This window comes from Heptranchias perlo, chromosome 1, assembly GCF_035084215.1.
Source record: "Heptranchias perlo isolate sHepPer1 chromosome 1, sHepPer1.hap1, whole genome shotgun sequence".
Classification (NCBI taxonomy): domain Eukaryota; kingdom Metazoa; phylum Chordata; class Chondrichthyes; order Hexanchiformes; family Hexanchidae; genus Heptranchias; species Heptranchias perlo.
The window spans coordinates 112,370,090-112,397,497 of NC_090325.1; the positions used below are offsets into that span (position 1 = coordinate 112,370,090).

General features: G+C 42.3%; 1 protein-coding gene across 1 annotated transcript in view; it reads left to right on the forward strand.

Annotated features, from left to right (window-relative positions):
- Positions 1–27,408, forward strand: part of wdr1 (WD repeat domain 1) — a 53,945-nt gene that overhangs the window by 18,597 nt on the left and 7,940 nt on the right. Inside the window, exons 6-13 of the mRNA XM_067989701.1 lie at positions 9,246–9,323; positions 12,262–12,342; positions 12,870–13,103; positions 20,304–20,391; positions 21,825–21,981; positions 23,296–23,383; positions 23,910–24,020; positions 24,736–24,915. Coding sequence (XP_067845802.1) covers positions 9,246–9,323; positions 12,262–12,342; positions 12,870–13,103; positions 20,304–20,391; positions 21,825–21,981; positions 23,296–23,383; positions 23,910–24,020; positions 24,736–24,915 — 1,017 coding nt within the window. The remainder of the gene's footprint in view (positions 1–9,245; positions 9,324–12,261; positions 12,343–12,869; positions 13,104–20,303; positions 20,392–21,824; positions 21,982–23,295; positions 23,384–23,909; positions 24,021–24,735; positions 24,916–27,408) is intronic.

Here is a 27,408-nt window from a genome sequence, read left to right on the forward strand (position 1 = left end):
ACGCCGTCTACTCTGACACGTGGGAGCTCCACAACACAGTGCTGTGACACATCCACCTGCACAGCAGGAGGGAGGACAACCGCAGAGAGAGATGCGTCGCAGAGGGCACTACCCTCACCACAGGGTCCACAGACAGGCTCAGCTTCCTGGACCTCTCTGAGCGGCAGTGCACACGGAGGCTGAGTCACTCGCCATGTGGTCGTGGACATCTGCAGCCTCCTTCATGCCGAGCTGCTCCCGGCTGCCCGAGCACCACCATCTTACCTGTCACTGTCAAAGTCACCACTGCCCTCAACAACTTCTCCTCCGCATCCTTCCAGGGTGCCACCGGGGACATCGCCGACGTCTCTGTCGTCTGCACAAAAGAGCCCTGCAAATACACCTACACCCACTCTGCAGTGACACAATGGGTGTCATCAGTTGTGGGTCTTCATTGTGATCCTCAGGAAAGGGCATTATTGCACAAACCAGACAAGATTCGCAAAGACGTGGCAGTAGTGGTGCCAATATAATATGTACTGTGAGTTGATCAGAAATTAAATATAAGTAAAAACCATGGCAAACCCTTGTGCATCCCCTTCATGCTCACGACACGTTTGCCTTACGCTTCCTACTGCACATATTGTAAACAATTTTACAACACCAAGTTTTAGTCCAGCAATTTTATTTTAAATTCACAAGCTTTCGGAGGCTTCTTCCTTCCTCAGGTGAATGTTGTGGAAATGAAATCCTCGATCATTTCGAGGATTTCATTTCCACAACATTCACCTGAGGAAGGAGGAAGCCTCCGAAAGCTTGTGAATTTAAAATAAAATTGCTGGACTAAAACTTGGTGTTGTAAAATTGTTTACATTTGTCAACCCCAGTCCATCACCGGCATCTCCACATTACTGCACATATGTGATGCCTGCCCTGTGGCTGCAGCACAGGTAGTGGCAGGTTGAGTGAGGCTGACTGTGAAAGAGATGCATGAGAGGGTGAATATGAGATAGAGCCATGAGATTGTATGAGGATTGGGTTGTGTGGTAGTGGTGGGATAAGTACTGACGAGGTGAGTAAGTGCAGGTAAGATGAGGAAGAGGTTTGAGTGGGTGTGAGGGGTGATATGACAGAGTAGTGTTGGCTGTGCAGAAGGAGATGTGGGGTGGGGGCGGTGATGTGGCAGACGGAGTGTAGGGGAATGAGTAAGTGTACTCACTTTGGCAGACCTACTTAGGTCATTGCAGCACCTCCTGCACTGTATGCAGGTGTGTGATATGTTGGTGCAGGTGACCTCCTCTGCCACCTTGAGCCAGGCCTTCTTGGTGGCAGAGGCAGGCCGCTTCCTCCCACCTGCCGGGGGGAAGATCTTTGTCCTCCCCCTCCTCCTCACCCCATCCAATAAGAGCTGGAGTGAGGCATCATTAACCTTGGCCTTCCCCCAGGGCTGTTCCATGCTGTAATTTTTTCTCTTTGTTGCAGCATCAGTCAGTGGAGGACTGCCCCTTTAAATAGGGCTCCTCCAGCTGACAGACCTGATTGCGCAGTCCGCCCGCTGCGCAGCTCAGCAGTGGGGAACCCGGAAGAACAGGTAAGTGGATCCAATCAGCCTGCGATTGCGTGCAGAGCAGACTGATTTCATCGGGCGCGTTACCCACCCGCCCAATCTACCCCCCCCACCGTGAACCTGCCGCCATGGTAATATCGGGCCCTCTGTCTCCTGCCGCTCAGCCAATTTCCTAGCTAGGTCAATAATTTGCCCTCAATTCCATGAGCTTCGACTTTAGCTAATAGTCTGTTATGAGGGACTTTATCGAATGCCTTCTGGAAGTCCACATAAACAGCATCCATATACATTCCCCTGTCCACTACTTTAATCACCTCTTCAAAAAATTCAATCCGTTCGTCAGGCATGACCTACCTTTTGTAAATCCATACTGGCTCTCTGATCAGCTGAAAATTTTCTTGGTGTTCAGTCACTTGATCCTTAATTATAGACTCTAGTAATGGTTCTGCTTTTCATCAAAATGATGAGAATCTTTGAATGTTTGGATTTCTGCAAACTTAAATTCTTCCACTGAAGACAATTATGTTACTAGCCTTTGTCTTCACTTTTTAAAACAAATTATTCTGTGGATGTAGGCAACACTATCAAGGCCTACCATCCCTAGTTGCCCTGAGAAAGTGGTTGTGATCTGCTGCCTTGAATTGCTGTATTTCTTGGGATGACTATGATGCTCCCAAAGTAGTGTTACAATTAAATATTGGGAGCACCGGAGCCATTGTCTTCAGTCCCTACCACAACATCCCTTTCCCTGGCCACTGTCTGGGGCTGAACCAGACCATTCACAACCTTGACATCCTATTTGACCCAGAGCTGAGCTTCCGACCCCATATTCATACAAGACCACCTACTTCCACCTCTGTTACATCACCTATTCCCACCCCTGCCTCAGCTCATCTGCTGAAACCCTCACCCATGCCTTTGTTACCTCTGTACTCAACTATTACACCAAACTCCCATCTTGTACCCTCTGTAAACTTGAGCTCATCCAAAACTCTGCTGCCCATGTCCTAACTTAGACCAAGTCCTGTTCACTCATCACCCCAGCGCTTGCTGAGCTAGATTGGCTCCCAATCTGGCAACGCCTTGATTTATAAAATTCTCATTCCTTGTTTTCACGTCCCTGCGTGGCCTTGCCCCTCCTTATCTTTGTGACCTACCTCCAGCCCTATAACCCTCCAAGCTCTCTGCACTCCTCCAATTTTGGCATTTTGCATATTTTCATCACTTAACCATTGGCGGCCGTGCCTTCAGCTGCCTAGTCTCTCTCTCTCTCTCTCTCTCCTTTTAAGATCCTCCTTAAAACCTACCTCTTTGACCACACTTTTGGTCACCTGTCCTAATATCCCGTTACGTGGCTCAGTGTCAAATTTTGTTTGATAATGCTCTGGTGAAGTGCCTTGGGATGTTTTACTACACATAACTGCAAGTTGTTGTAGTTAGGTAGGGAATTCCACCTAGTGTCAATCAAGGAATGGCGATTATGGGCCCGATTTTAGCACCCGCTACCGGGTGCGTTCTCGGCGGGGGGCCCCGAAAATCCCGAAATCCAGGTGCGGAACCGGATCGCGCCTCGATCCCGCCCACTTCCGGGTTCCCCGATGACGCGCCAGCGTGCGCGCGCAGCCCCCGCTGGTGGGAATCCCGCAGGCAATTAAAGCCAGCGGGATGCCACTTGACAGTATTTACTTTGCTTGTTCAGGTCATTAAGTGACCTGATTAAGGGACTGTGTGTGATTTTAGATAAACATGGGACTGTTTCACACACTGGGGGAAACGCTCCCAGCCCGAATGGACGTGCTGCAGCTGTCAGCCTGTGGCAGCTGCAAAGGTCCATTTGACAGGTCGGTGGGGTGGGGGGGGGAGACCCTCAGCCATTGCAGGAGGCCGCTCTGTCACTTGGGACAAAGTTTGGCCTCCACCACCCTCCTCCTGACGGTCAAAGTCACCAACCTGCACACTTACCCCGGGGTCCGGAGACATGTACCTACCTTGTGCACCCCCTCAGATGTACATCTTGCAGATGGGGGCCACCGTAGCTGCAGTCATGACCTCCTCGGAGGGTGAACAGCATCACCAGCCTCGCCATCCACGCCGTCCACCTCTGACACGTGAAGCTCCACAACAGAGTGCTGTGACACATCCACCTGTACAGCAGGAAGGAGGGCTACCGCAGAGAGAGATGCGTCGCAGAGGGCACTACCCTCGCCACACGTTCCACAGACCGAGGCTCAGCCTCCTGGACCTCTCTGAGCAGCAGTGCACACGGAGGCTCAGAGTCAGTCGACATGTAGCCGTGGACATCTGCAGCCTCTTTCATGCCGAGCTGCTCCTGGCTGGCCCATGCACCATCTTCCTACCTGTCGCTGTCAAAGTCACCACTGCCCTCCCAAACTTCTGCTCCACAGCCTTCCAGGCTGCAACCGGGGACATACCCGATGTCTCTCAGTCGTCTGCGCAGAAGAGCCCTGCAAATACACCTACACCCACTCTGCAGTGACACACTGGGTGGCATCAGTGGTGGGTCCTCATAGCGATACCCAGGAGCGGGCATTATTGCACAAACCAGACAGAATTCGCGAAGACATGGCAGTAGTGGTGCCAATATAATGTGTGATGTGAGTTGTTCTGAAATTCAATATAAGTAACAACCATGACAAACCCTCAAACACCCTTGTGCATCCCCTTCATGCTCACGACACGTTTGCCTTACGCTGCCTACTGCACATATGTGATGCGTGCCCTGTGGCTGCAGCACAGGTGGTGGCAGGTTGAGTGAGGCTGGCCGTGAGAGAGATGCACGAGAGGGTGAGTATGGGATAGAGCCATGACATTGTATGAGGATTGGGTTGCGTGGTAGTGGCGGGGTGAGTAGGTGCAGGTAAGATGAGGATGGGGTATGAGGGGTGATGTGACAGAGTAGCGTTGGCAGTGCCGAAGGAGATGTGGGGTGGGGGCAGTGATTTAGCAGACAGAGTGTAGGGGAAAGACTACGTGTACTCACTGTGGCTGACCTACTGAGGTCATTGGACCGCCTCCTGCACTGTGTGCAGGCGGGCGATATGTTGATGGCGCGGGTGATCCCCTCTGCCACCTCGAGCCAGGCCTTCCTGGTGGCAGAGGCGGGCCGCTTCCTCCCGCCCACCGGGTGGAAGATCTCTGTCCTCCCCCTCCTCCTCACCCTATCTATTGATACCTGGGGTGAGGGACCATTAAACTGGGAGCAGCTGTCCCCCTGGGCTGCTCCATGCAGTCATCTTTGCTATTTCTTGCAGCATCTGTCAGTGGAGGACTGCCCCTTGAAATAGAGCGCCTCCAACTGACAGATCTTACTGCGCATGTGCAGCCCGCCTGACGCGCAGATCAGCAGCGGGGAACCCGGAGGAGCAGGCAAGTGGATCCAATTAGTGGGTTGCCTGCTGCGATCGCGCGGGAACCCGCATCCCTGGTAAAAGCGGGCCCTATATGTCTGTCAGGATGCTGTGTAACATGGGAGTAATAGTGTACCCGTGACATTGCTGCTCTTGGCCTTCTCGGTGGTAGAGGTTGCAGGGCTGGGACATGGTGTTGGCGTAAGCTTGATGAGTTGCTGCTGGGCATCCTGTGAAAAGTACATACCGCAGCCAAGGTGTGTCAGTGGTGGAGGGAGCAAATATTGAGTCCAGTGACGGGGACCGATAAAACTGCATTCTCCTGGATGGTATTGAGTTCTTGTATTGTTGTGAATGCACCATCTAAGCAAGTGGTGAGTATTCTATCATACTCCTAATTTGAGCTTTGTAAGTGTGGAGAGGCTTTGAGGGTTCAGATGGTGAGCCACTCGTCACATCATACCAGGCATGGTTAAGGTATTATAATGCTTGTGTTGCTGGACTCTCAATCCAGAGGCCTGGATTAATGATCCAGAGAACGTGAGTTCAAATCCCACCACGGCGGTTTTGAGAATTGGAATTCAGTTTTAAAAAATCAAGAAATAAAAAAAACTGCTATCTGTAGAAGTGACCCTTGAAGTTGTCAGATTGTGGTTTAAAAACCCAACTGGCTTACTAACATCCTTTAAGGAAAGAAACCTGTCCTGACCCAGCATGGCTTATATGTGACTTCAGTCCCACAGCATGGTTGACTCAAAACTGCCCTATGAAGTGGCCTTGCAAGCCACTCAGGTGTATCAAATGGCTACCAGAGGTTCAAGAAGGCCCACCACCACCTCCTTGGGACAACTAGGGATGGGCAATAAATGCTGGCCTTGCCAGGAATGCCCACATCCCAAGAATTAATATTAAAGAGCCTTCACCCTGCTCTTGCAGCCATGGTTTTGATATGGCTGATCCAGTTGAGCTTCTGGTCAATTCAGTAGTAATCCGAAGATAGTGACCATAAGAGATAGGAGCAGGAGTAGGCCGTTTGGCCCCTCGAGCCTGCTCTGCCATTTAATGAGATCATAGCTGATCTGATTTTTACCTCAACTCCACTTTCCCTCCCTTTCCCCATATTCTTCGACAAATTTTGATCAGCAAGGGAATCAAACTCAGCCTTGAATGTATTCAATGACTCAGCCTCCACAGCTTTTTGGGGTAAAGAATTCCAGAGAATCTCGACCCTCTGGGAGGAGAAATTCCTCCTTATTTCCGTCTTAAACAAGCGACCCCTTATTCTGAGACTGTGCCCCCTAGTTTTAGATTCCCCCATGAGGGGTAACATCCTCTCGAGATCTACCCTATCGAGTCCCCTCAGAATCTTGTATGTTTCAATAAGATCTCCTCTCATTCTTCTAAACTCCAATGGGTATGGATCCAACCTGTTCAATCTTTCCTCATAAGACAACCCTTCCATACCCGGAATCAACCTAGTGAACCTTCTCTGAACTGCCTCCAATGCAAGTATGTCCTTCTTTAAATATGGGCATCAGAACTGTACGCAGTACTCCAGGTGTGGTCTCACCATCTTATACAGTCGTCGCATGACTTCTCTGCTTTTATACTCCATCCCCCTAGAAATAAAGGCCAATATTCTGTTTGGCTTCCGGATTACCTGCTGCACCAGTATGTTGACTTTTTGTGTTTCATGTACGAGGAAACCCAGATCCCTCTGTACTGCAGTATTTTGTAATATTTCTCCACTCAAATAATATTTTGCTTTTTTATATTTCCTCCCAAAGTGGATGACTTCACATTTTCCCACATTATATTCCATCGGGCAAATTTTTTCTCATTCACTTAACCTGTCAATATCGCTTTGCAGACACTCTGTCCTAATCGCAACTTGCTTTTCCACCTACCTTTTTGTATCATCAGCAAATTTGGCCACAAGACACTCTGATCCTTCATCCAAGTCATTGATCTATATTGTAAATAGTTGAGGCCCCAGCACTGATCCCTGCGTCACCCCACTAGTTACAGATTGCCATTTTGAAAATGACCCTTTTATCCCGACTTTGTTTTCTGTTAGTTAACCAATCCTCTCTCATGCCAGTATATTACCCCCAACACCCATGAGCTCTTATCTTGTGCAGTAATCTTTTATGTGGCACCTTATCAAATGCCTTTTGGAAATCCAAATATACTGCATCCATTGGTTCCCCTTTATCCATCCTGCCCATTACTTCCTCAAAGAACTTTAATAAATTTGTCAGACATGGTTCCCCTTCATAAAACCATGTTGACTCTCCTTGATTGTACTATGAGTCTCCAAATGTCCTGCTACTACTTCCTTAATAATGGGTTCTAGCATTTTCCCAATGACAGATGTTAGGCTAACTGGTCTATAGTTACCTGCTTTCTGTCTCACTCCCTTCTTTAATAGGGGTGTTAGGTTTGCGGTTTTCCAATCCGCTGGGACCTTTCTGGAATCTGGTGAATTCTGGAAGATTGCAACCAGTGCATCCACCATCTCTGTAGCCACTTCTTTTAAGACCCTTGGATGCAAGCCATCAGGTCCAGGGGACTTGTTAGCCTTTAGACCCATTAGTTTACCTAGTATTTTTTCTCTAGTGATAGTGATTGTTTTTAGTTCCTCCCTCCCCTTTGCCCCTTCATTTTCTACTATTATTGGTATATTATTAGTGTCTTCTACTGTGAAGACAGATACAAAATATCTGTTCAATTCCTTTACCATTTCCTTGTTTTCCATTATTATTTCCCCAGTCTCATCCTCTAAGGGACCAATGTTTACTTTAGCTACCCTCTTCCTTTTTATATACTTGTAGAAGCTTTTACTGTCAGTTTTTATATTTCTTGCCAGTTTACTCTCATAATTTATTTTCTCCCTCTTTATTATTCTTTTAGTCATCCTTTGCTGGTTTTTAAAGTTTTCCCAATCTTCGGGCTTACCAGTAATCTTTACCATGTTGTATGCTTTTTCTTTTAACCTGATACCATCCTTGATTTCCTAGTTAGCCTTGGTCAGTTTACCCTTTTCGTAGAGTCTGTCCTCCTCACAGGGATATATTTTTGTTGCGAGTCATAAAATATCTTTTTAAATGTTTGCCACTGCTTATCCACCATCATACCATCTAATCTGTTTACCCAGTCTACTTTAGTCAATTCCGCCCTCATTCCTTTATAATTGCCATTATTCAAGTTTAATACAGTGGTTTGAGACCAAAGATCCTCGCTCTCAAACTGGACAGGGCGGGGGGGGGGGGGAATTTGGTGATGGTGGTTCCAATGAAGGTAGTTGAGTTTGTTCTTGTTGGAAGTGGAACTTGCTTGCCACTAGTGGTATGAATGTTACCTGCCATTTGTCAGCCCAAGCCTGGATGTTGTCCAGATCCTGCTGTAGGCTGGCATGGACTGTTTCATTATCAGAGGAGTTGTGAATGGAGTTGAACACTTTGGAGTCTGCAAACAGCTCCACTAGTGAGCTTATGGAGGGAAAGCCATTGATAAAGCAGTTGAAGATAGTTAAGTCATGGACAGTACTCTGAGGAACTAATGGAGTGATGTCCTGAGGCTGTGAAGATTGGCCTCTGACAACCACAAACATCCTGTTTGTCAGTGTATGATGCCAGCTACTGAAGGGTTTTCCTCATTGACCTGTTTTGTTTGGGCTCCTTGATGCCATACTTGGTTGTATGGGGATGATGCTGCCTTGATATCAAGGGCAGATGCTCTTGCTTCTCCTCTGGCATTCAGCTCTTATGTCCGTGTCTGGATCATTGTTGTGATGAAGCCTGGAGCTGCGTGGGGTTCTGGCAGAAACGAACAGAGCATTGGGGAACAGGTTATTGGTGAGGAGAAATGACTATTGAGGACTACTTCCATCACTTTACTAAAGATTGAGAGGAGGCTCTTTGTAATGGAATTATTCAGGTTAGATATGTTTTTTTGAGAGTGGTGCATACCTGAACAATTTTTCATTATTAGGTAGATGCCAATGTCATAGCTGTACTGGAACAGTCTGACTAGAGGTTCAGCTAGCTCTGGTATGCAGATCTTCAGCACTCAACTTCTTGTCATGTGGAGTGATCCAAATTGGCTGACAGCTATGATGTTGAGAACCTCTGGAGGCGATAGAATAGAATCATATGTTCACTGTCTCAATGTGTTTTATGAAGGATATAACTTGTTAAGGAATGTGCAAAATTATTAGTGGACTTTATGCAGTTTTAAAACCTGAAACCTCAACTAGAAAACAGCAAGTTTCTTGTATCTCCTAGTTCTGCAATATATTTTCTAGACTTATTTCTCTGATTCTCCCTTAGGACCATTCAAGGTTTGTTAACTGTGTGAGATATTCTCCTAATGGGACCAAATTTGCTTCAGCTGGTGCAGATGGGCAGGTAAGAACAAACTTAAATTATTGTAGAGTATCTAATTCTGAGTTTGCCTGTGCTCACTGCTTACATTGCTTCAGGGTGAAAATGCCAATGCTGTGAACTCTTTGACCTGATTACACATTGGAGACAACTTAAGCTTAGTGAACCTGCATGCTGGCAGAAGAGGAAAGTTTGTTCTTTGTATTGCTAATTGTCATTTTTTTTTAAAAGTCCCAATAGTGGTCCAAGTTTGTACTTATTGAAGGCGCAGTGTTTAATTTGTTAGTAGCCACCGTATGTTTCTGCTGCATTTTCCAAAAGAAGGTAAGCTGATAATCTCATTACAGAAATGAGATCTGTTTTTTAGTTTGAATGAAATCTGAGATGGCTACTGTGAATGTTAATTATTTATCCCAATTCACATCTTCAGAGAAGTAGCTTGTCATTCCTCTGTACAGTGTGAACTACTGAGAAGGAAAACATCATACAAAAGGCTTGCAGATGACCACACTTAACCCATTTTTTAACAAATTTGTGCTTAGAGAATATTTAAGTGCCCTAAATTGAGTATACTATATCTGTGGCAGTATCACCTCATATGTACAATGACAAACATTTTAAAATGTGATATTGTTCTGTTCATGAAAGATAATCCCATTAACATGTACAGTTTACATCCTGTTTGCCAATCATGGAATGGTTACAACACAGTAGGAGGCCATTTGGCCCATCCATTCCATACCGGCTCTTTGTAAGAACAATCCAGTTAGTCCCATTTCCCCCGCTCTTTCTCCGTAGCCCTGCAGATTTTTTCTCTTTAATTATTTATCCAATTCCTTTTTGAAAGCCATGATTGAATCTGCTTTCACCACCCTTTCAGGCAGCACATTCCAGATGATAACTGGTCGCTGCGGTTTTGTTTTTAAAAAGGGGATTTTCCTCCTGTCGCCTTTGGTTCTTTTGCCAGTCACCTTAAATCTCTGTCCTTGGGTTCTCGCCCCTTCCGTCAATGGGAACAGTTTCTCCTTATTTACTTTATCTAAACCCTTCATGATTTTGAATACTTCTATCAAATCTCCTGAACCTTCTCTGCTCTAAGGAGAACAACCCCAGCTTCTCCAGTCTGTCCATGTAACTGAAGTCCCTCATCCCTGGAGCCATTCTAGTAAATGTTTTCTGCACCCTCTCTAAGGCCTTCACATCCTTCTTAAAGTACGGAGCCCAGAATTGGGCACTATTCCAGCTGTGACGAACCAGTGTATTATAAAGGTTCAACATAACTTCCTTGCTTTTGTACTCTCTGCCTCTATTTATAAAGCCTTGGATCCCATAAGCTTTTTTTAACCGCTTTCTCAACCTGTCATGCCACCTTCAAAGATTTGTGCACATATACCCCCAGGTCTCTTTGTTCCTGTGCCCCCCCCCCCCTTTTTAGAATTGTACCAATTAGTTTATATTGCCTCTTCTCATTCTTCCTGCCAAAATGTATCAGTTCATACTTCTCTGCATTAAATTTCATCTGTCATGTGTCCGCCCATTCCACCAGCTTGTCTATGTCCTCTTGAAGTCTATTACTATCTTCCTCACTATTTACTACACTTCCAACTTTTGTCATCTGCAGATTTTGAAATTGTGTCCTGTACACTCAAGTCATTAATATATATCAAAAAAGCAGCGGTCCTAGTACTGACCCTTGGGGAGCACCACTGTATACCTTCCTCCAGTCTGAAAAACAACCATTCACCACTACTCTGTTTCCTGTCACTTAGCCAATATAACACCTCTAGTTGGCTCTTTTTTGTTTGCTTTTCCAATGTAGTGATAATAAGATCATAATTGCAAATATTTTCATAATGTCATATCTTTTTAAAATGCCACTCTACTCTTCATGCACAAATCTTGCAAATTTCAGCTGCTATATTGTGCTTTGTTGAACCACAATCGTTGATCCTGATTGACAACAAAAATAAATATGTCTGTACTATCAAAGTAAACAACAACTAAAGCATGAAAGAACTGACAAAAAAAAATACAGGGACATCGTACAAGAATTTAGGTTTAAATCTAATTCATTCCAAACCAGTAAAATAATTTTAAGAAATAACTTGCATTTATATAATGCCTTTCACAACCTCTGGACATCCAAAAGTGCTCCACAGCTCATTATATGGGTGTAAAACGGGCACAATGTATGCCAATTTCTGGATGTGAGATCCTGCATCTAATCTCTATGGCCACCGCTATGTTGGTCCCCACTTTTTAGGCATACCTGGTGGCTGTCTGAAATCAGTATTGGATCAATTTAAATATGCAAATAGGGGTCCTGCGCCTGTTTCAGGACCCTTTTGCAACATGCATGCAAAACTAGGTGGAGCTTGGGCCGTGCAAGCTCCGACTAGTTTTTCCAGTTAGAGGCCACTGAAGAAATGGCAGGGAAAGTGGTGCTTTCAAGAACATAGCTTTAGGCTAAGTCTTTAAAGCTACTTTTGAACTGCCAACAAGTTTTTATCAAATTTGAAAGCCTTAGAAAATTGTACAATGGGCTCCAGTTTTGAATAATGGCTATGCTACAAAGTTTGAAAGGATAATTCAATTATAACTTCTTTAGAAGGATTTTCTGTTTGTAATAGTGCAAAGCACTAACAGATACTCTTAATATGTGATGCCCCAATTTTTGTTACATACATCAGGGCTAATACCACTTTTTTTTCTTGTATAGGTGACTTATTTTAAATGGGAGGGGGGTTTAAATGTGTTTTTTTAAGTCCTATATGTTTCTTTCATTGTCTGATTTATAATCGGCATTGAGTTCACGCATGTCTTTTATGTAGCTACCTGACCGTACAAATGCAGTTTGAAGATTACTGCAAAAATTCAATACTTGAGTTAAGTTTTTTTTTGATACTTAATTCTGTATTCCATGTTATGTACTAATTAACTTGTGTACTTTTTTTCAAAATAGATTTTTATCTATGATGGGAAGGATGGAAGTAAAATATGTGCCCTTGGTGGAGACAAGGCCCATAATGGAGGTGTATATGCCGTAAGTCTTTTTTTTAATGCCCTGCAGTCGCAGTACTAACTGCTGCCTGCTGCATTAGGCTTAATATTGATCTTAATTGAACATGCAACTATTCCCATTAGCTACAAACCTCTCTTGAGGGCTGTGCATGGCAAGCATCTGTTAAAAAGCTAATTTTTGTTACCTTTGTATAACTTTGAAATGCAGCTTAATTTATGAACGAAATACAAAGATCAAGGTGAATACTTTTAGATTTTTATTCTTTCTCCTTTCTATTACCAGCTTGCTTGAAATACTGATGAAATATCTTGCTATTGTGTTTTTACTCATATCTTAGTCATTTTTAAAGGAATACATTGAAGTCAGTAGCACTGTAGTGAAGTCTTGATTTATTGGCAGAAAGGTTCGATTCACTATACAGTTTAAAACTCACGTGCATGACGACTTGGTTTAAATTTTAGCAACTTTGAAGCTGCCAGCCAATTAGCCTCCTAATTGGAAGAATCGCCATATTTTAACTTTTGTTATGTGCCATTTGCCTTCAACAGATTAGTTGGAGTCCTGATAATTCACACCTGCTTTCTGCTTCTGGTGATAAGACTGTCAAGCTATGGGATGTTGAAGCCAACTCTGCAGTGACAACATTTAATATGGGGTCTGATGTACTGGACCAACAATTGGGCTGCTTGTGGCAGCAGAATAATCTGCTGAGCATTTCACTTTCTGGCTACATTAACTATCTGGATAAAACGAATCCCAGCAAACCTCTCCGTGTTGTCAAGGTATTGAACTTGCTATTCGTGTGTTAGATCCAAACACTGATATCTGAAGTGCTGAGAGAATGCTTTAATATGGTGGCATGATCAGAGGTGCACCCAATTTTTTTTTATTGTGAGCCTTAATTCTGGCCAGTAACTTGTTCAAGAACCACTCATAAATCCATCATAAAGCAGCTCTGTGCTTTTTTTCATCACGTTTACCATATGGACCTATTTTTAAAAAAACTGTTGTAATTAAGATTTTGGTCATTTTTGATAGTTCAAATTTTTCCTTAAACTTTTACAATTTTTACACTAGAGTTTTGCTTTGTTCTGGATTGAAATTGCATACTTTTCATGGCATCATCTCTTAAAACTGGGTGGGAAAGAAGTTATTTTAATGTGGACGATAATAAATCATCCCAAGAGCCAATTTGGAATAGCCTGATCTTGGGAAAACCTGTTATTGAGTATGCAACATTAAAACAAATGAACCCACTGTGTGACACTTGGGTCTCATGCATCCTGGAGGCAAGTATACTCAAAATGGCAAGTAGTCACTGGGGTACGAAATTACTCTTTTTTTTAATATAAAAATGGAGTCTTTTTCTAAACTCCATAGCTCTTCCATGGTGTTGGAGAGTTCAGCAATGTACAGTTTGGTGATACTGGATTGCTGAACCTCGTTGGCAACATTCTGTCCCATTCCAGCAGAACCAATGATGGATGACGTCAGTGCTATTAATGAAAAGTGCATACCTTCCAAAAAAAAAACCATGCCGGCAGAAACAGCTGATCTTGTGTGAAATGAAACAAACTGCACTGCGACCTGTTTTGCTACTGGTGGCCAGTGTGGGAGATTGGGCCTAAGGTTTAGTCAGATGGGATAGTGTCATGGCAGCTAAGGCTTTCAGAGAAATACTTGGTGAAATGTGAGTGATTCTTAAACTAAAAGGAGAAAAGTGGGTATACAGATAGAAAACATTTTTTTAAAAATGCTATTTTTTTGGGAGCGGTTTAAATAAGTACAATTTTTGAATATATAATTATGGCATTTTGGTACCACTAAATCTTTTTCCTTGCCCCCTCCCCCTCCCCCCCTCCCCCAACCCAATTAAAAGCTATTTCGTGCTGAGGAAGTTATGTGTTAGTACAGATTGATTTCCCCAAAGGTAACCAAACAAAATCCCTCAGTATTTTTATTAGTTTCTACATATGCACTGTTCAACCCAGGCTGGCTGTTTTTCGCAGACAACGGGCCAGAGTTTACTGTGAGCAGCAAATGAACAGCACCTGCTGTTTGTTAGACTTGCCCATGCCCATATACTCTCCATGAGCTTTTGCGCTGGAAAATACTGTATGTTAGAGATCCAAACAGCGTGGCGCGTTACAGGGCAAGCAACTGTGTATCTCCTTAACAATTCAGATTGAAGAATCATTAATGAGCAGCACAGAGCCTGAATCAGGAAGTGTAAGTTAGAATAGTGACTTCAATGTCAAATCAGGTACAGAAAGCGGAATAAAAAGAGGGAAAGAAAAAAGACAACGTTTTTTTAAAAAATGTATTTAATTTTTTAAAAAATCTCCAACAACAATTAAAAGCTGAAGGAATGAGATTCCACAAGTTAATTTTCAGTGCCAGAGACGTGTTTTGGCAGTGATTAAAACTTATCACGTCGTTAGGTGTGTTTAGACTGGAATGGGCAAGCCGTAACTTTTTGTGGCAAGTTTAGTCCATAGCTACCATGTAAGTACAGGAACTTCCTGTACTATTTGAATGGTGAGTCAGACAGCAAGTTGCCGTTTTCATGAAGCTGATGAAGGGGCAGCGCATCTTGGACAGCAACTTCCAAATTTTCACGTTTTACAGCGCATGTGCACTCGCCGGAAGTTGTTGTCCACTTTGCACATAAATAACGGTGAGTGCTATTAGCCTCACTGTTGTTTTCACAGTAAATTCTGGGCCAACACCTTTTGGCTCTAGCAGCATAGCAGCCATTGTATCATGTGGAATATTTGATATTTTCAGTTAGACCTATCCATAAGATTGCAAATCCTATTCTGCCCCGTTATTTATCCAGCTTTTTAAAAGCTTGCCTCGGCTTCTTTGGCAGAACCTCCCAAACCTGTGACTTCAACCACTTAGAAGGACAGGGGTAGCAGCCTGCAATGCTCCCTAATTACTTAGTGGCTTAAAAGGATGCTGAGCTGCATGGAAACCTAGAGAGCCATGCTTTGGAATCTAGTTGTTGAGATAAGGTGCTGGGAAGATCTTCAGCCTGCCACCTTGGGCTAAGAGGGTGTATGGTGCTATGAGATTATTGGGAGGAAGAAGGGAGAGAGATTCTAAAAATTAATATTTAACTACTTCTGTTCCTGTTTGCTTCAGGCTTGTTCTTTGCCCAAGCAATCTTTGTCTAGTCATATATATATGGTGCTAAATTTGGCCGTGCAGCTCCCGTTTTGTAGGCGCTACACGGACTCCTAAGGACCCAAAATGGCATCCGGAATGCGCGTGCATACTTCTAGTGTGCTGGGTGCCATATTGGTAAAGGCATTTGTGCACATGCAGATAACAAACACCGGCATCATGTAAAGTAGGGGAAATATTTGGTAACGGGACAGGTGCGATTTTGGAACTTCATGCTCCAGCCTTAACCTCACACAGTTGAACAGGTCTTGAACAGCATGGAGGATCCCCCACCAGTGCTATTTAAAGGGATCATGCAGGAGTTACAGGTTAGTTGCTGGATTATTGCTTCTGGCTGCTGATGCATTTGTACCTGTTTTTGGAGGTCTCCTACACTTGAATACTAGGACAAGGGGACATAGCCTAAAAATTAGAGCCAGGACTTGCAGGAGTGAAGCTAGGCAATGCTTCTACATGCGAAGAGGGGTAGAAGTTTGGAACACTTCCACAAATGGCAGTTGCTGCTAGCTCAATTGTTTTAAATTTGAGATTGAAAGATTTTTGTTAACCAAAGGAATTAAGGGATATGGGGCTACGGTGGGCATATGGAGTTAGGTCGCAGATCAACCATGATCTCATTGAATGGCGGAACAGGTTCCAGGGGCTAAATGGCCTACTCCTGTTTCGATCTTCCTATGTTCATGTAATAAAGTTTCAATACTCTAATAGTGAGTGGGTTGGCTAGCTGACAGGCAACAGCAAGGGCATTGGCGGAGTGGTAGGGATGGGACAGGAATGCTGTCATCCGAAGAGAGTTCATGTTCCATGGAGCCGCTGCCTCGTTATGCGCCACCAGCTCCTGCAAGAAAGTGGGACATATGTCAGTGAGTGTCCTGCAAGATGTTTGGGTGATGTGCTGCCATGGTTGAATAGCTGCCAGTATATGTGATCTGTGAGTTGTGGGTGTGCGGCTTGCAGCATTGGTAATGGATGAGAGGAAGCATCTGATTGAAAGAGTTTGTTGGTATGTGGATAATGGAGGGTGTAGTGCGTGGAGCAATGGATGCGGTTAGTGGTGCATTTGGTAGGAGATGCCGCTTGACAACTGACCTCGCTCACCTTGACCACTCGTGTCATTGAACTTCCTGCACTGCATCCATGCTCGTGGTGCTATGCGCCTAGCATTAACTTCGTCCCTACTGCCTCAGGAGCATATGCCTGGAGGGCCCTATGGATATAGGATGCGCCCCTTCTTCTGTCCACCTCGTGCATCATCAGAAAACCTTGGTGCACGTTCTCTTGCAGGCCTGGTACAAACTCAGATTGGTGGGGTCTGGCATGTAGATTGGAGGATGTGGGATGTAGTAGTGCGCAACCTTTATTCAATGTTTCAAAATAACTCAACAGTTTGCAAACATAGGGATGGGACCTGCATCTGTGTTTTACATGTGCGATGTCTGATCTCCGTTCAGACTCCGTGTGGCCCCGTATCTTATATTTTGCAAATGTGAGGTGCAGGCTGTCTTTTAAGTGATACTAGCCACTCGTGATCTCTGGGCCCCCTGCTGGTGAGCAGCCACTATAGCATGAATGTTGCGTGCTGCCTGCATCTCAGCAACCAGGTGTGGGTTAATCACGCACCGCGACCCCGACGCCCGGTTTCAGGGGTTATCCACTATAACCCCCTTAGAATGGAGGCTAGAGATGAAATGGACTGAGTGCTAGGAATGGATCAGGTAGCAGTAAGGGTAAGGAGAGGGTTGCAGCTGAACCCGGGGGCTGTGTGAGTTGGCTATCCTTCTCTCTGTTGTTTTAGTAGTTTACATGCATATCCCTTGTTTTATATACCCAAATAAAAATATACAAAATTCAGATCTAAAATTTCAAAACCCTAGTCCAGTTACAGGCACAGGTGGAAATTTTTCATGTTTTTTTTTGTATGTGATCAATGATCGCTTGCCACTGTAAGTCAAGGTGGCTTTCCTTAATTTGCAGTGAGATTTTTATATTAAGGCTCATTATGTTCTATAAAATCATTTTGTATTTTAAATTAACTTTATGAAGAAACATATCCTCTAGAGTTCATGTTACTATGTATATAGAGACTATTATGACCAGAATTCTCTTGAGCTATAAAAATTGGAGAAAGATTTGTCCTTCAACAGAGGGCAATGTAGCCTAAATGCTATAATTTGTATTGTGATGATTTGGCTTCTGTTAGCACTGTTGCCTTGTATGTGTTCAGAAACTTAGCAAAATATTATCAGTATATTTGGGAAATAGATGTTCTTTCAATTTGTTTTGTAGACATTAGTTGTAATTTAAGAGCTACAAAATTGGTGATACTTATCATTTAAGAATCTTTACCAATAGAACTCAGGAAATCTTGTTTCATTGCTGTTGCCCTCCAAGGGCCATTCATCTCGCATGAAAACAGATAGCAAATTGCAGAGGGAGGATTACATTTTCTTCAGGTTTAGATACTCTGTTAGCTCCTGGCATAGAGACTAGTCTGATAAATGTTCTTCTAGTACTGAGTCCTAAAAGTGTAGCCTTACAGCAGGTTGTTTGCCATGAATCACTGTTTTCATGTTTAAACTCCCCTTCAGCAATGTGATCCTGAGAGGGAAACTTAATTGTGTAATCTCTTGGACCCCAATAAGGATCATATGTGAATAACTTCTTTCCAAAAAAAATAAATAACTGAGTCCCAGAGCGAACTACATTTTTTTTCTTCCATGGGTACTGCCCAGTATGAATCTAGCTGTGTTGGACAGCAAATAGCTCTTTGAATCTGCTTTATGGAGATTCGTCAGAAGAGAAAGAGTAACGGAAAGCAATTGTGCTCAATACCATCTGTGAAATGCTAGGAGCTTGATAACCTGCCATTATCAATCTTGGGTTTTCCTAGAGCTGGATGCTAGCCATAAGGAGTATTTGCCTCCCTCCCTCTTGAGAGGAGGGGCAAGATAAGATTCTTCAATTAAATATGGCTACCAAGAGGTGAGCTGTCTGCATTCCTTAGTAATGCTTTATAAACTTTTGTACAGAATTGATACAGTTTCATGTTGGTTTCAAATGGAATTGTCAGTGGGCCTTTCTGAATTGGGGCTTGTGGAGAAAGGTCCTCGAAGCTAAATTCACAGGATGCAACTATATTTTCAAGCAATGTTGCAAACTTTTATTGCTACATAATTGGGGAAGCTGTAAATCTACAAATGGCTGAGACAGCCAGATGGCTTAATACAAATAATCAGAAGTATCAGACCCAAAGGGATTGCCATATCTCTTGAACTCCAGCTCTAAGCTCTTTGTAATAACTACAATATGGGTACCTTACCACCTTGTGAGACTTATCAACTGTTTCAGTACACTTCACTGAACATATCAAGACTATCCTGTAACATTCAAGATTTCAGTCAGCTTGCCCTTCAGCAAACCCATTGGAGACAAATTAAAAGTTGTGCCGTGAGCAACAGAACCAATAGATTATGAAGAAAAATTCCTGGTTTGAGCCACAAGAACCTACTTCAAATGAAAGGTCGGAATAGGTAACTTTGATTTAGTGCCTTGCCACCACTTTTTTAAAAAGGTGGTTTTAAATGTACCTTTTTTTAAAAAAAAAAGTTCTAGGCTCTTTTAAGCTAATTCCTGAAACTGTGACAATGCCTATGCTCAGTCAGAAATGCTGTTCTCAGCATAACTGAAGGAATAATTACTGGGGTCTCAGGAAGGCAACAAATCAAGCTTTGATTCAGGTGCTCAGCATCAACCATTTAACCTTTAAGGACCATTGCTCCAGTATCAGTAATGGGAGGGCGATTGCTCATAATTAACTAACCAGAGTGTGTGCTTTATCCTTCTGAAGAAAGTCCACCAAAAAGACTTTGAGTAGCAATATGCCATCTGTACAGTTCTATTGTTGTACCCATTTCAACCTTCCAAAAGAATTTTGGCTGTTTATTTTGTCCACTTCTGTAGATGCTTAAAAAGCACATTGACTAGTTGAGATTAAACATAACATTTGGATAATTCTACAGTAGATGAATATTAATGTAGGGCATTTAATGCTTCAACTATAATTGCTTATTAATTCAGTTCCCTTGCATCCCTCTCAAAAAAAATCTCTTGGCACTTGTTTAAAGGAAAATATTTCAGAAAAGCAGGCAAGGATAACTGTTTACTTTTTCTTGCCTGTTTTCTTCCTTCTTCTCTTGAAGGTATTGCTGGGCTATAGTTCCATGAGCACCAAGTGTGACAAGTACCTGACACAAGTGACCATTATTAATGTATAAACCTTAATGGTGAATGTCAGGGGGCTATTCAAGCCCAGAGGCCATCACAGTAGAGCTTGATCTTGTCCTTGCCTGATGTTTGACTACACACATGCCTCCAGCAGGATCGTTGACCAGTGTTTAGAAACAGGAAACCAAGTCCGTTTCTCTACCCTAACTGAGGGCATTGAGGTCAAATGTAGCCCTGGCTGGGATTGGCTAATCAGCATAGACCAGTGTTTTCAATCCAGTGCTTTGTATTCTATATAGCTGGCTCCCATATTGTGTAAACCCATTAAGTCATTTGCAGTTCAACTACTAACTAGTAAAACAATGTGATGCTGTTTGATGTGATGCATTTCTTGCTGCATTTTGACTTTTCTTTCATTTGTTTGACTAACTGTTGACTTCTGAATTATACAGTTGGCTTCAATTGTGAAAACATCCACATACAATAATTATTTTCATTGTCTGTTGTATTTATTCATTTTCACAAATATATATCCAAAAATGTTTTCATCATGCTGTTTTATTTTATAGGGGCACAGCAAGTCAATTCAATCCTTGACCATCCATACCAGTGATGGGAAACCTTCCATCTACTCTGGCAGCCATGATGGCCATATCAATATCCTTTTTGCAGTGCATATTTAGGTTATCTCAACTTGGCTGAATACTTCAGTTACTTGCCATAATATCAAACTGTCTAGCTTAGAATCTGTTGGACAAAATAATTCAGCTTCCTTACTTCTCCCAATTCCCCCAGCTTTGTTTTGGCTGTTTTTAAGAAATATTATCTGCATTTTCAATTACTTCAGTTCCCGAAGTTTCAAAATTGAAATATTGCTCTTCCCTATAGTTATGTACTAGGTAATATGTATTAAATGAGGATTATATATGTCCTTTTTGAAAGTGTTTGAGTTACTTTATTGTACATTAGTCTCTGAATCCCACTAATGAGGTAGGAAATAGGGGCCATTTTGAACTCTTAGTGAAATAGAGTGCAGCCTCTTAACTTCCAAGAGTGATCCCCATTGCTTTAACTTCTCGTTTTTTAATTTTAATTTTAATTGGGTATTCTCATTGCCAGCTTCTTAACTTTCTGTAAGATACTGCTGTGGATCTGTGTTATAAGGGTAATGCTTAAAAGTGTTAAGTTTTAAGTGTTCATTGTTCCCTCTGGTATAACAGTGCAGGTCATTCCTGTAATATGTAATTATACAATAACGTAACACAGGAGTGTAACAATAGGACTCCCTTGTAGTCTGAACTGGATATTGTGTTTTACAAGCATGCACTTATCTTTCTAAAGGCAGACTTTTATTCTTGAGATATTGGCATGCCGACAAGACCACATTTATTCCCCTCTCTAATTGCCCTGAGAACATGGTTGTGGACCTTCTCTTTGAACCTTTGCGGTACTTGTGATAATGGTGTCAGGTAGGGAATTCCAGGATATTGACCCAGCAATGATGAAGGAACGGCAAGACAAGGCCATATATGAATCATGAAACATTAAATCATTAAAAAATGTAGAGTAACAGGTGTAATCGAATCAAACCTTAATTCAGCTAACTATTGAACTCTTTTTGAGAACAAGAAAAATAATAAAATTTATGCCTTGCTACCCCTATTAGCAGACGTGCTTAATGTTTTTTCTGGACCTGACTGGCTCAGGTTTTGAGATGAGCTAGTTTCCCCTGACTAGGCCAGGCTTCCTCCGCAGACACCATTGGCTGACTGTGTGTCTCTGTCCCTTTTTCTCTGTGTACCCAGCCAGTGGGAAGCCTGCACTTCTGACTCCTTCACTGATCAGTGATTTGTCAGTAGGCCAGTCAATAAAACCAGCTATTTCTTCCACACACCGGCTTTAAATATACTTTGTTTTGTGAATTAATACACATCAAAAAAAGTATCTACAAATTTAGTGCTATTTAACATGGAACCAGTCCAGAAACATAACAATCCAATGGTACTCTCCCTCCAAGTGTGCCAGAGAAAGCTTTTGAATGTGTTTGGCGAAGCTTCTGCTTTACACTTCCTTGACTAGTAAGGTCTCACATTATTGGGATGCTCTAACAGGAGAGAATGATACACTCGCAGGGAAAGGACATACCAACCTGGTGTCATCTATGGTGATCGATGACTCTAACCAACTTGTCAGTTGTGGTATGGATGATACTTTGCGTTTCACAAATTTGATCAAGAAAGAGTACAAGTAAGATACTATTTACATTGCTTAAAGTGCATATTATATTGTCTTCATCCAGTGTATTTCCTTTTATGACTCTAGGTCTCCTTAACAACTACTTGCACTTGGTTAATACCTTGAACATAGAAAAATGTTCTACACTATATATGCGTTAAAAACATGCAAAGTCAGCAAAGATGTGACGAGGGATTTAGAGAGGGAGTTCAAGGGTGTGACCTAGATGGCTGAAGATGGGGTGGGGTGCAGGGTGGGAAGATGCACAAGCAGGATAGTTTTAAGTAAGCTGGCGTTAAGAAAGGCAGGTGATTGGAAGCTGGTACAGAGTATTGGAGTAATCGAAATGGGGGTGCTAAAGGCATTAATGGGGGTTTCAGCAGTGGCTAAGCTGAGGTAGGGGCGGAGGCAGAAAATGTTAGAGGTGGAACTAGGTGGTTTTTTTTTGATGGAGAGAATATGGGATTGGAAACTCATCTTGGGGTCAAACAGGATGTCATGGTTGCAAACAATCTGGCGGAGGCCAGGGATGGGGGATGGAATTAGTAGCAAGAGTTTGTGGTAGGAGCCAAAAACAACAGTTCCAGTCTTCCTCCTGTTTAGCTAAAGGAGGCTTAAGACTTATCAAGGACTGGATATCGAATGAGTGCAAAGGCAGTCGAGGGTCGAGAGAGATAGATGTGGAAGGAAATCAATCTCATATTTTTGCATGATGTCACCAAGGGGCAACGTGTAGATGAGGAAGAAGAGGGAACCTTGTGGACTCAAGTTTACAGTGCCCAGGTGGGAAAGGAAACCATTGCTGGAGATGATGTGGCTATGGAAAGCATGATGTGGAGATGCCGGTGATGGACTGGGGTTGACAATTGTAAACAATTTTACAACACCAAGTTATAGTCCAGCAATTTTATTTTAAATTCACAAGCTTTCGGAGGCTACCTCCTTCCTCAGGCTACCTCTTTCCACATCGTTCACCTGAGGAAGGAGGTAGCCTCCGAAAGCTTGTGAATTTAAAATAAAATTGCTGGACTATAACTTGGTGTTGTAAAATTGTTTACAATATGGAAAGCAAGGGAAGCCCCACAGAGCTGGATAACAGAGAAGAGGCTTTGGATGCGAATGGTGTAGATGACCATGTGAAACCCTCCAGAGAGGGTGAGAAGAGATAATGGACCCTGGTCACTCAAAAGTGTGTGTTGCTTAATATTTTCTTAAAGGTCATGGTTTTTATTCACTTATGACATCATCTTGTCAGTATGTCTAATGTTAGAATATATAGAGCAATTTTGCTATCTACTCAGTATTCTCACTGAACATTATTTATAGTGCCCAAGACACAATAAAGATGGATACCCAACCCAGGAATGTAGCAGTTGGTCCTGGTGGCTATACAGTGGTCGTTTGCATTGGGCAGGTAATTTTTAAAATATTGCCTACATGTGGATAATGTGCAGTTTTGGACAAAAAGTAATTTAAAGAATTACATCTAATATATGTAACGGTATGGTTTTAAAAAATCATTTTTTTAAAAATTGATCAGCTTTGTCTTAACGGTGCTTGTAATGTATAATTGCAACTCATTATGCTTAAAAGCATACATTTTTGACTTTTTTATGATTAAGTATAGAACTGAAATGTTCAAGTTTTTAATCTAAGCACATAAAATCCAGTCTTCATAGCAGATAGTGGAATGTGGAAGTGTGGCCACGTTTGTACACGGTGCATCTTGCATCCATAAAATGTATAATGCACGCTCTACTGGTCACAACTTTGTTCTGCCCCAGTTCAATGGAAAAGGGGAAAAAGATTTGTTAGTTTACGATTTCTAACTGGCCAAATTGAAATGGATCAGTTAGCTTGTGACTCTTAAAATCTGTTAATGTTTAACCTGCAAACAAGAAGTCATATAAAGAGGTTACTAAATATGCTTCTCTGTTCAGATCCTACTGCTAAAGGACAAAAAGAAGGTTTTTGCAATTGAGAATCTTGATTATGAACCGGAAGCTGTAGCAGTTCATCCTGGAGGAGTAACTGTGGCTGTGGGAGGAAATGTAAGATACTGCCTTCTGTTAATTGCTGCTGGGAAAGTTTTTGAAATTTAGTTGAAACTTATTTTAACTGAGTAAACTTGTTATAGAAACTTTTTTAATTGAACTGAAACATAAGTTGTGCAAGAATGTACAACAGCTAAATATTCTCAGTAAACAAATATTAATGTAAAAATATTTGTGCCATATATGAAAATATATTTATTTCTATATAATTTGTTGAATTAATATGCTTGTAATATAAGTTTACTGAAGTTCTACTTTCCTTCAGGCATTTTATATTGATATAACCGCTATAATTGTCAGTATTCTATTAAAATGTTCAGTTTCTGATAGCAAATTAATTTACATTTGGTGGCATTTGCCTGCATGATGCAGATGAGGAATTTTTTAATTCTCAGTAGTGTAGAAATTTATGTTGGTTCTAAATTTTAATGTTATGGTAATTGAATAGATACATCTAAAATAAGTCCCCAGTTCATTTGTAGATGTGCATCTATTTACAAGAAAATGTATATCATGGTACAATAGAATGTAATAAAGCATATTTTTAATTGGCAAGGTTTGTTCTGGCATTTGAGTTCCATGCGGTTTTCTGCCTTTTCTTTTTAAAACTTAAAAAAAAAATACAGTTTTATCAATTTTCTTGTTGCAGAAAACCATTCCATAATTCATAAACAATTTTCAAACTGTTATACATGTTTTTCTTTAATATTAGGATGGCAAAGTGCACCTGTATTCTATTGAAGGAACTACGCTGCAAAAAAATGATTGCGTTTTGGATTTAAATAATTCGACAGTTGTGACTGCTATTGCTTATTCGCCTGATGGTGCCGTCCTTGCAGTTTGTGCTACAAATAAAGTCGTAACAGTATTTAGTGTAGCAGATGGATATAAGGTAATTCTATTTCCTGTAATAAGTTTAGAAATGACTGTTTCCTTGAACAGTTGTAACATCCTGCGGTGGGTACAGGATTGTTGTATAGTACTTGTAGACTATGTTTTGATTAGTTTTTTTTCATGTGCAACCTTCTTTGAAGAAAAGGTCTCATGCTTGTGCATTAGACATCCCCAAAGTTCATTAAAGCAGAAGTTTATTTTTCTTGCTACAGAATGCTCTGCGTCAACATTTGGTCTTTGTAAGTAAGTTTAAGTTTCACGTGCTCATCCTCAACCAGGCTGTGCAAAACCTTGGCATCCTGTTCGACCTGGAGCTGAGTTTCAAACACCACATTCAATCCATCACCAAGACTGCCCCCTACCTCACCCCCACAGCCGCTGAAACCTTTATCCATACTTTTGTCACATTGAAGATTCTCTTCTCTAGTGTGCTCCTTGCCAGCCTCCCAACCTTCACCTGTAAACTTCAACTTGTCCAATACTTAACCACCCATATGCTGTCATGCACTAAGTTCCACTTGCTCCATCATCCCCATACTCTCAGACCTATATTCCCTCTTTGCCCAATACATCAAATTCAATATCTTTGTCCTCATCTTAACATAGGAACATAGAAAATAGGAGCAAGAGTAGGCCATTCGGTCCTTTTGGGCCTGCTCTGCCATTCAAAGTGATCATGGCTGATTGTCTAACTCAGTACCCTGTTCCCGCTTTTTCCCCATATCCCTTGATCCCTTTAGCATTAAGAAATATATCTATCTCCTTCTTGAATATATTTAATGACTTGGTCTGCACTGCCTTCTGTGGTAGAGAATTCCACAGGTTCACCACCCTCTGAGTGAAGAAATTTCTCCTCATCTCTGTTCTAAATGGCACACCCCGTATCTTGAGACTGTGACCCCTGGTTATGGACTCCCCATCCATCGGGAACATCCTCCCTGCATCAAGTCTGTCTAGTCCTGTTAGAATTTTATGTTTCGATAAGATCACCTCTCATTCTTCTAAACTCTAGTGAATATAGGCCTAGTCGACCCAATCTCTCCTCATACGTCAGTCCTGCCATCCCAGGAATCAGTCTGGTAAACCTTTGTTGCACTCCCTCCATGGCAAGGACATCCTTCCTCAGATAAGGAGACCAAAACTGCACACATTACTCCAGATGTCACCAAGGCCCTGTACAACTGCAGTAAGACATCGCTGTTACTGTACTCAAATCCTCTTGCAATGAACGCCAACATACCATTCGCCTTCCTAACTGCTTGATGCACCTGAATGCTCGCTTTCAGTGACTGGTGTACAAGGACACCCAGGTCTCGTTGCACCTCCCCTTTTCCCAATCTATCACCATTCAGATAATCTGTCTTTCTGTTTTTACAACCAAAGTGGATAGCCTCACATTTATCCACGTTATACTGCATCTGCCATGTTCTTGCCCATTCACCCAACTTGTCTAAATCACATTGGAGCCTCTCTGCATCCTCCTCGCAGCTGACATTCCACCCCAGCTTTGTGTCGTCTGCAAACTTGGAAATGTAACATTCAGTTCCCTCATCCTTAACGGCAATTGATACTAGCAATTGCTAAATTTAAATGAGATAGATAGCTTTTTGGCAACCAAAAGTATTAAGGGATATGGGCCAAAGGCAGGTATATGGAGCTAGATCACAGATCAGCCATGATCTTATCAAATGGTGGAGCAGGCACGAGGGGCTGAATGACCTACTCCTGTTCCTATGTTCATCCAAATCATTGACACATATTGTGAATAGCTGGGGCCCAAGCACTGATCCCTGCGGTACCCCACTAGTCACTGCCTGCCACCTGGAAAAAGACCCGTTTATTCCTACTCTGTTTCCTGTTTGTCAACCAATTCTCAATCCATGCCAGTATATTCCCCCCCATGTGCTTTAATTTTGCACACTAACCTCTTGTGTGGGACCTTATCAAAAGCCTTCTGCAAATCCAAATACACATCCACTGGTTCTCCCCTATCTATTCTACTAGTTACCTCCTCAAAAAATTCCAGTAGATTTGTTAAGCATGATTTCCCTTTCATAAACCCATTCTAACTTTGTCCAATCCCGTTAATGCCTTCCAAGTGTTCTGTTATCACATCCTTTATAATAGACTCGAGCATTTTCCCCACTACTGATGTTAGGCTAATTGGTCTGTAATTCCCTTTTTTTTTTGCTCTCTACCTTTTTTTTTAAATAGTGGGGTTACATTTGCCACCCTCCAATCTGTACGAACTGTTCGAGTCTATAGAATTTTGGAAGCTGATCACCAAAGCATCCACTATTTCCAGGGCCACTTCCTTTCGTACTCTGCGATGTAGATTATCAGGCCCTGGGGATTTGTCAGCCTTTAGCCCCATTAATTTCCCTAGCACTTTTTTTTACTAATATTGATTTCCTTCAGTTCCTCCCTCTCACTATACCCTTGGTTCCCTAACATTTCTGGCAGATTATTTGTGTCCTCCTTGTGAAGACGG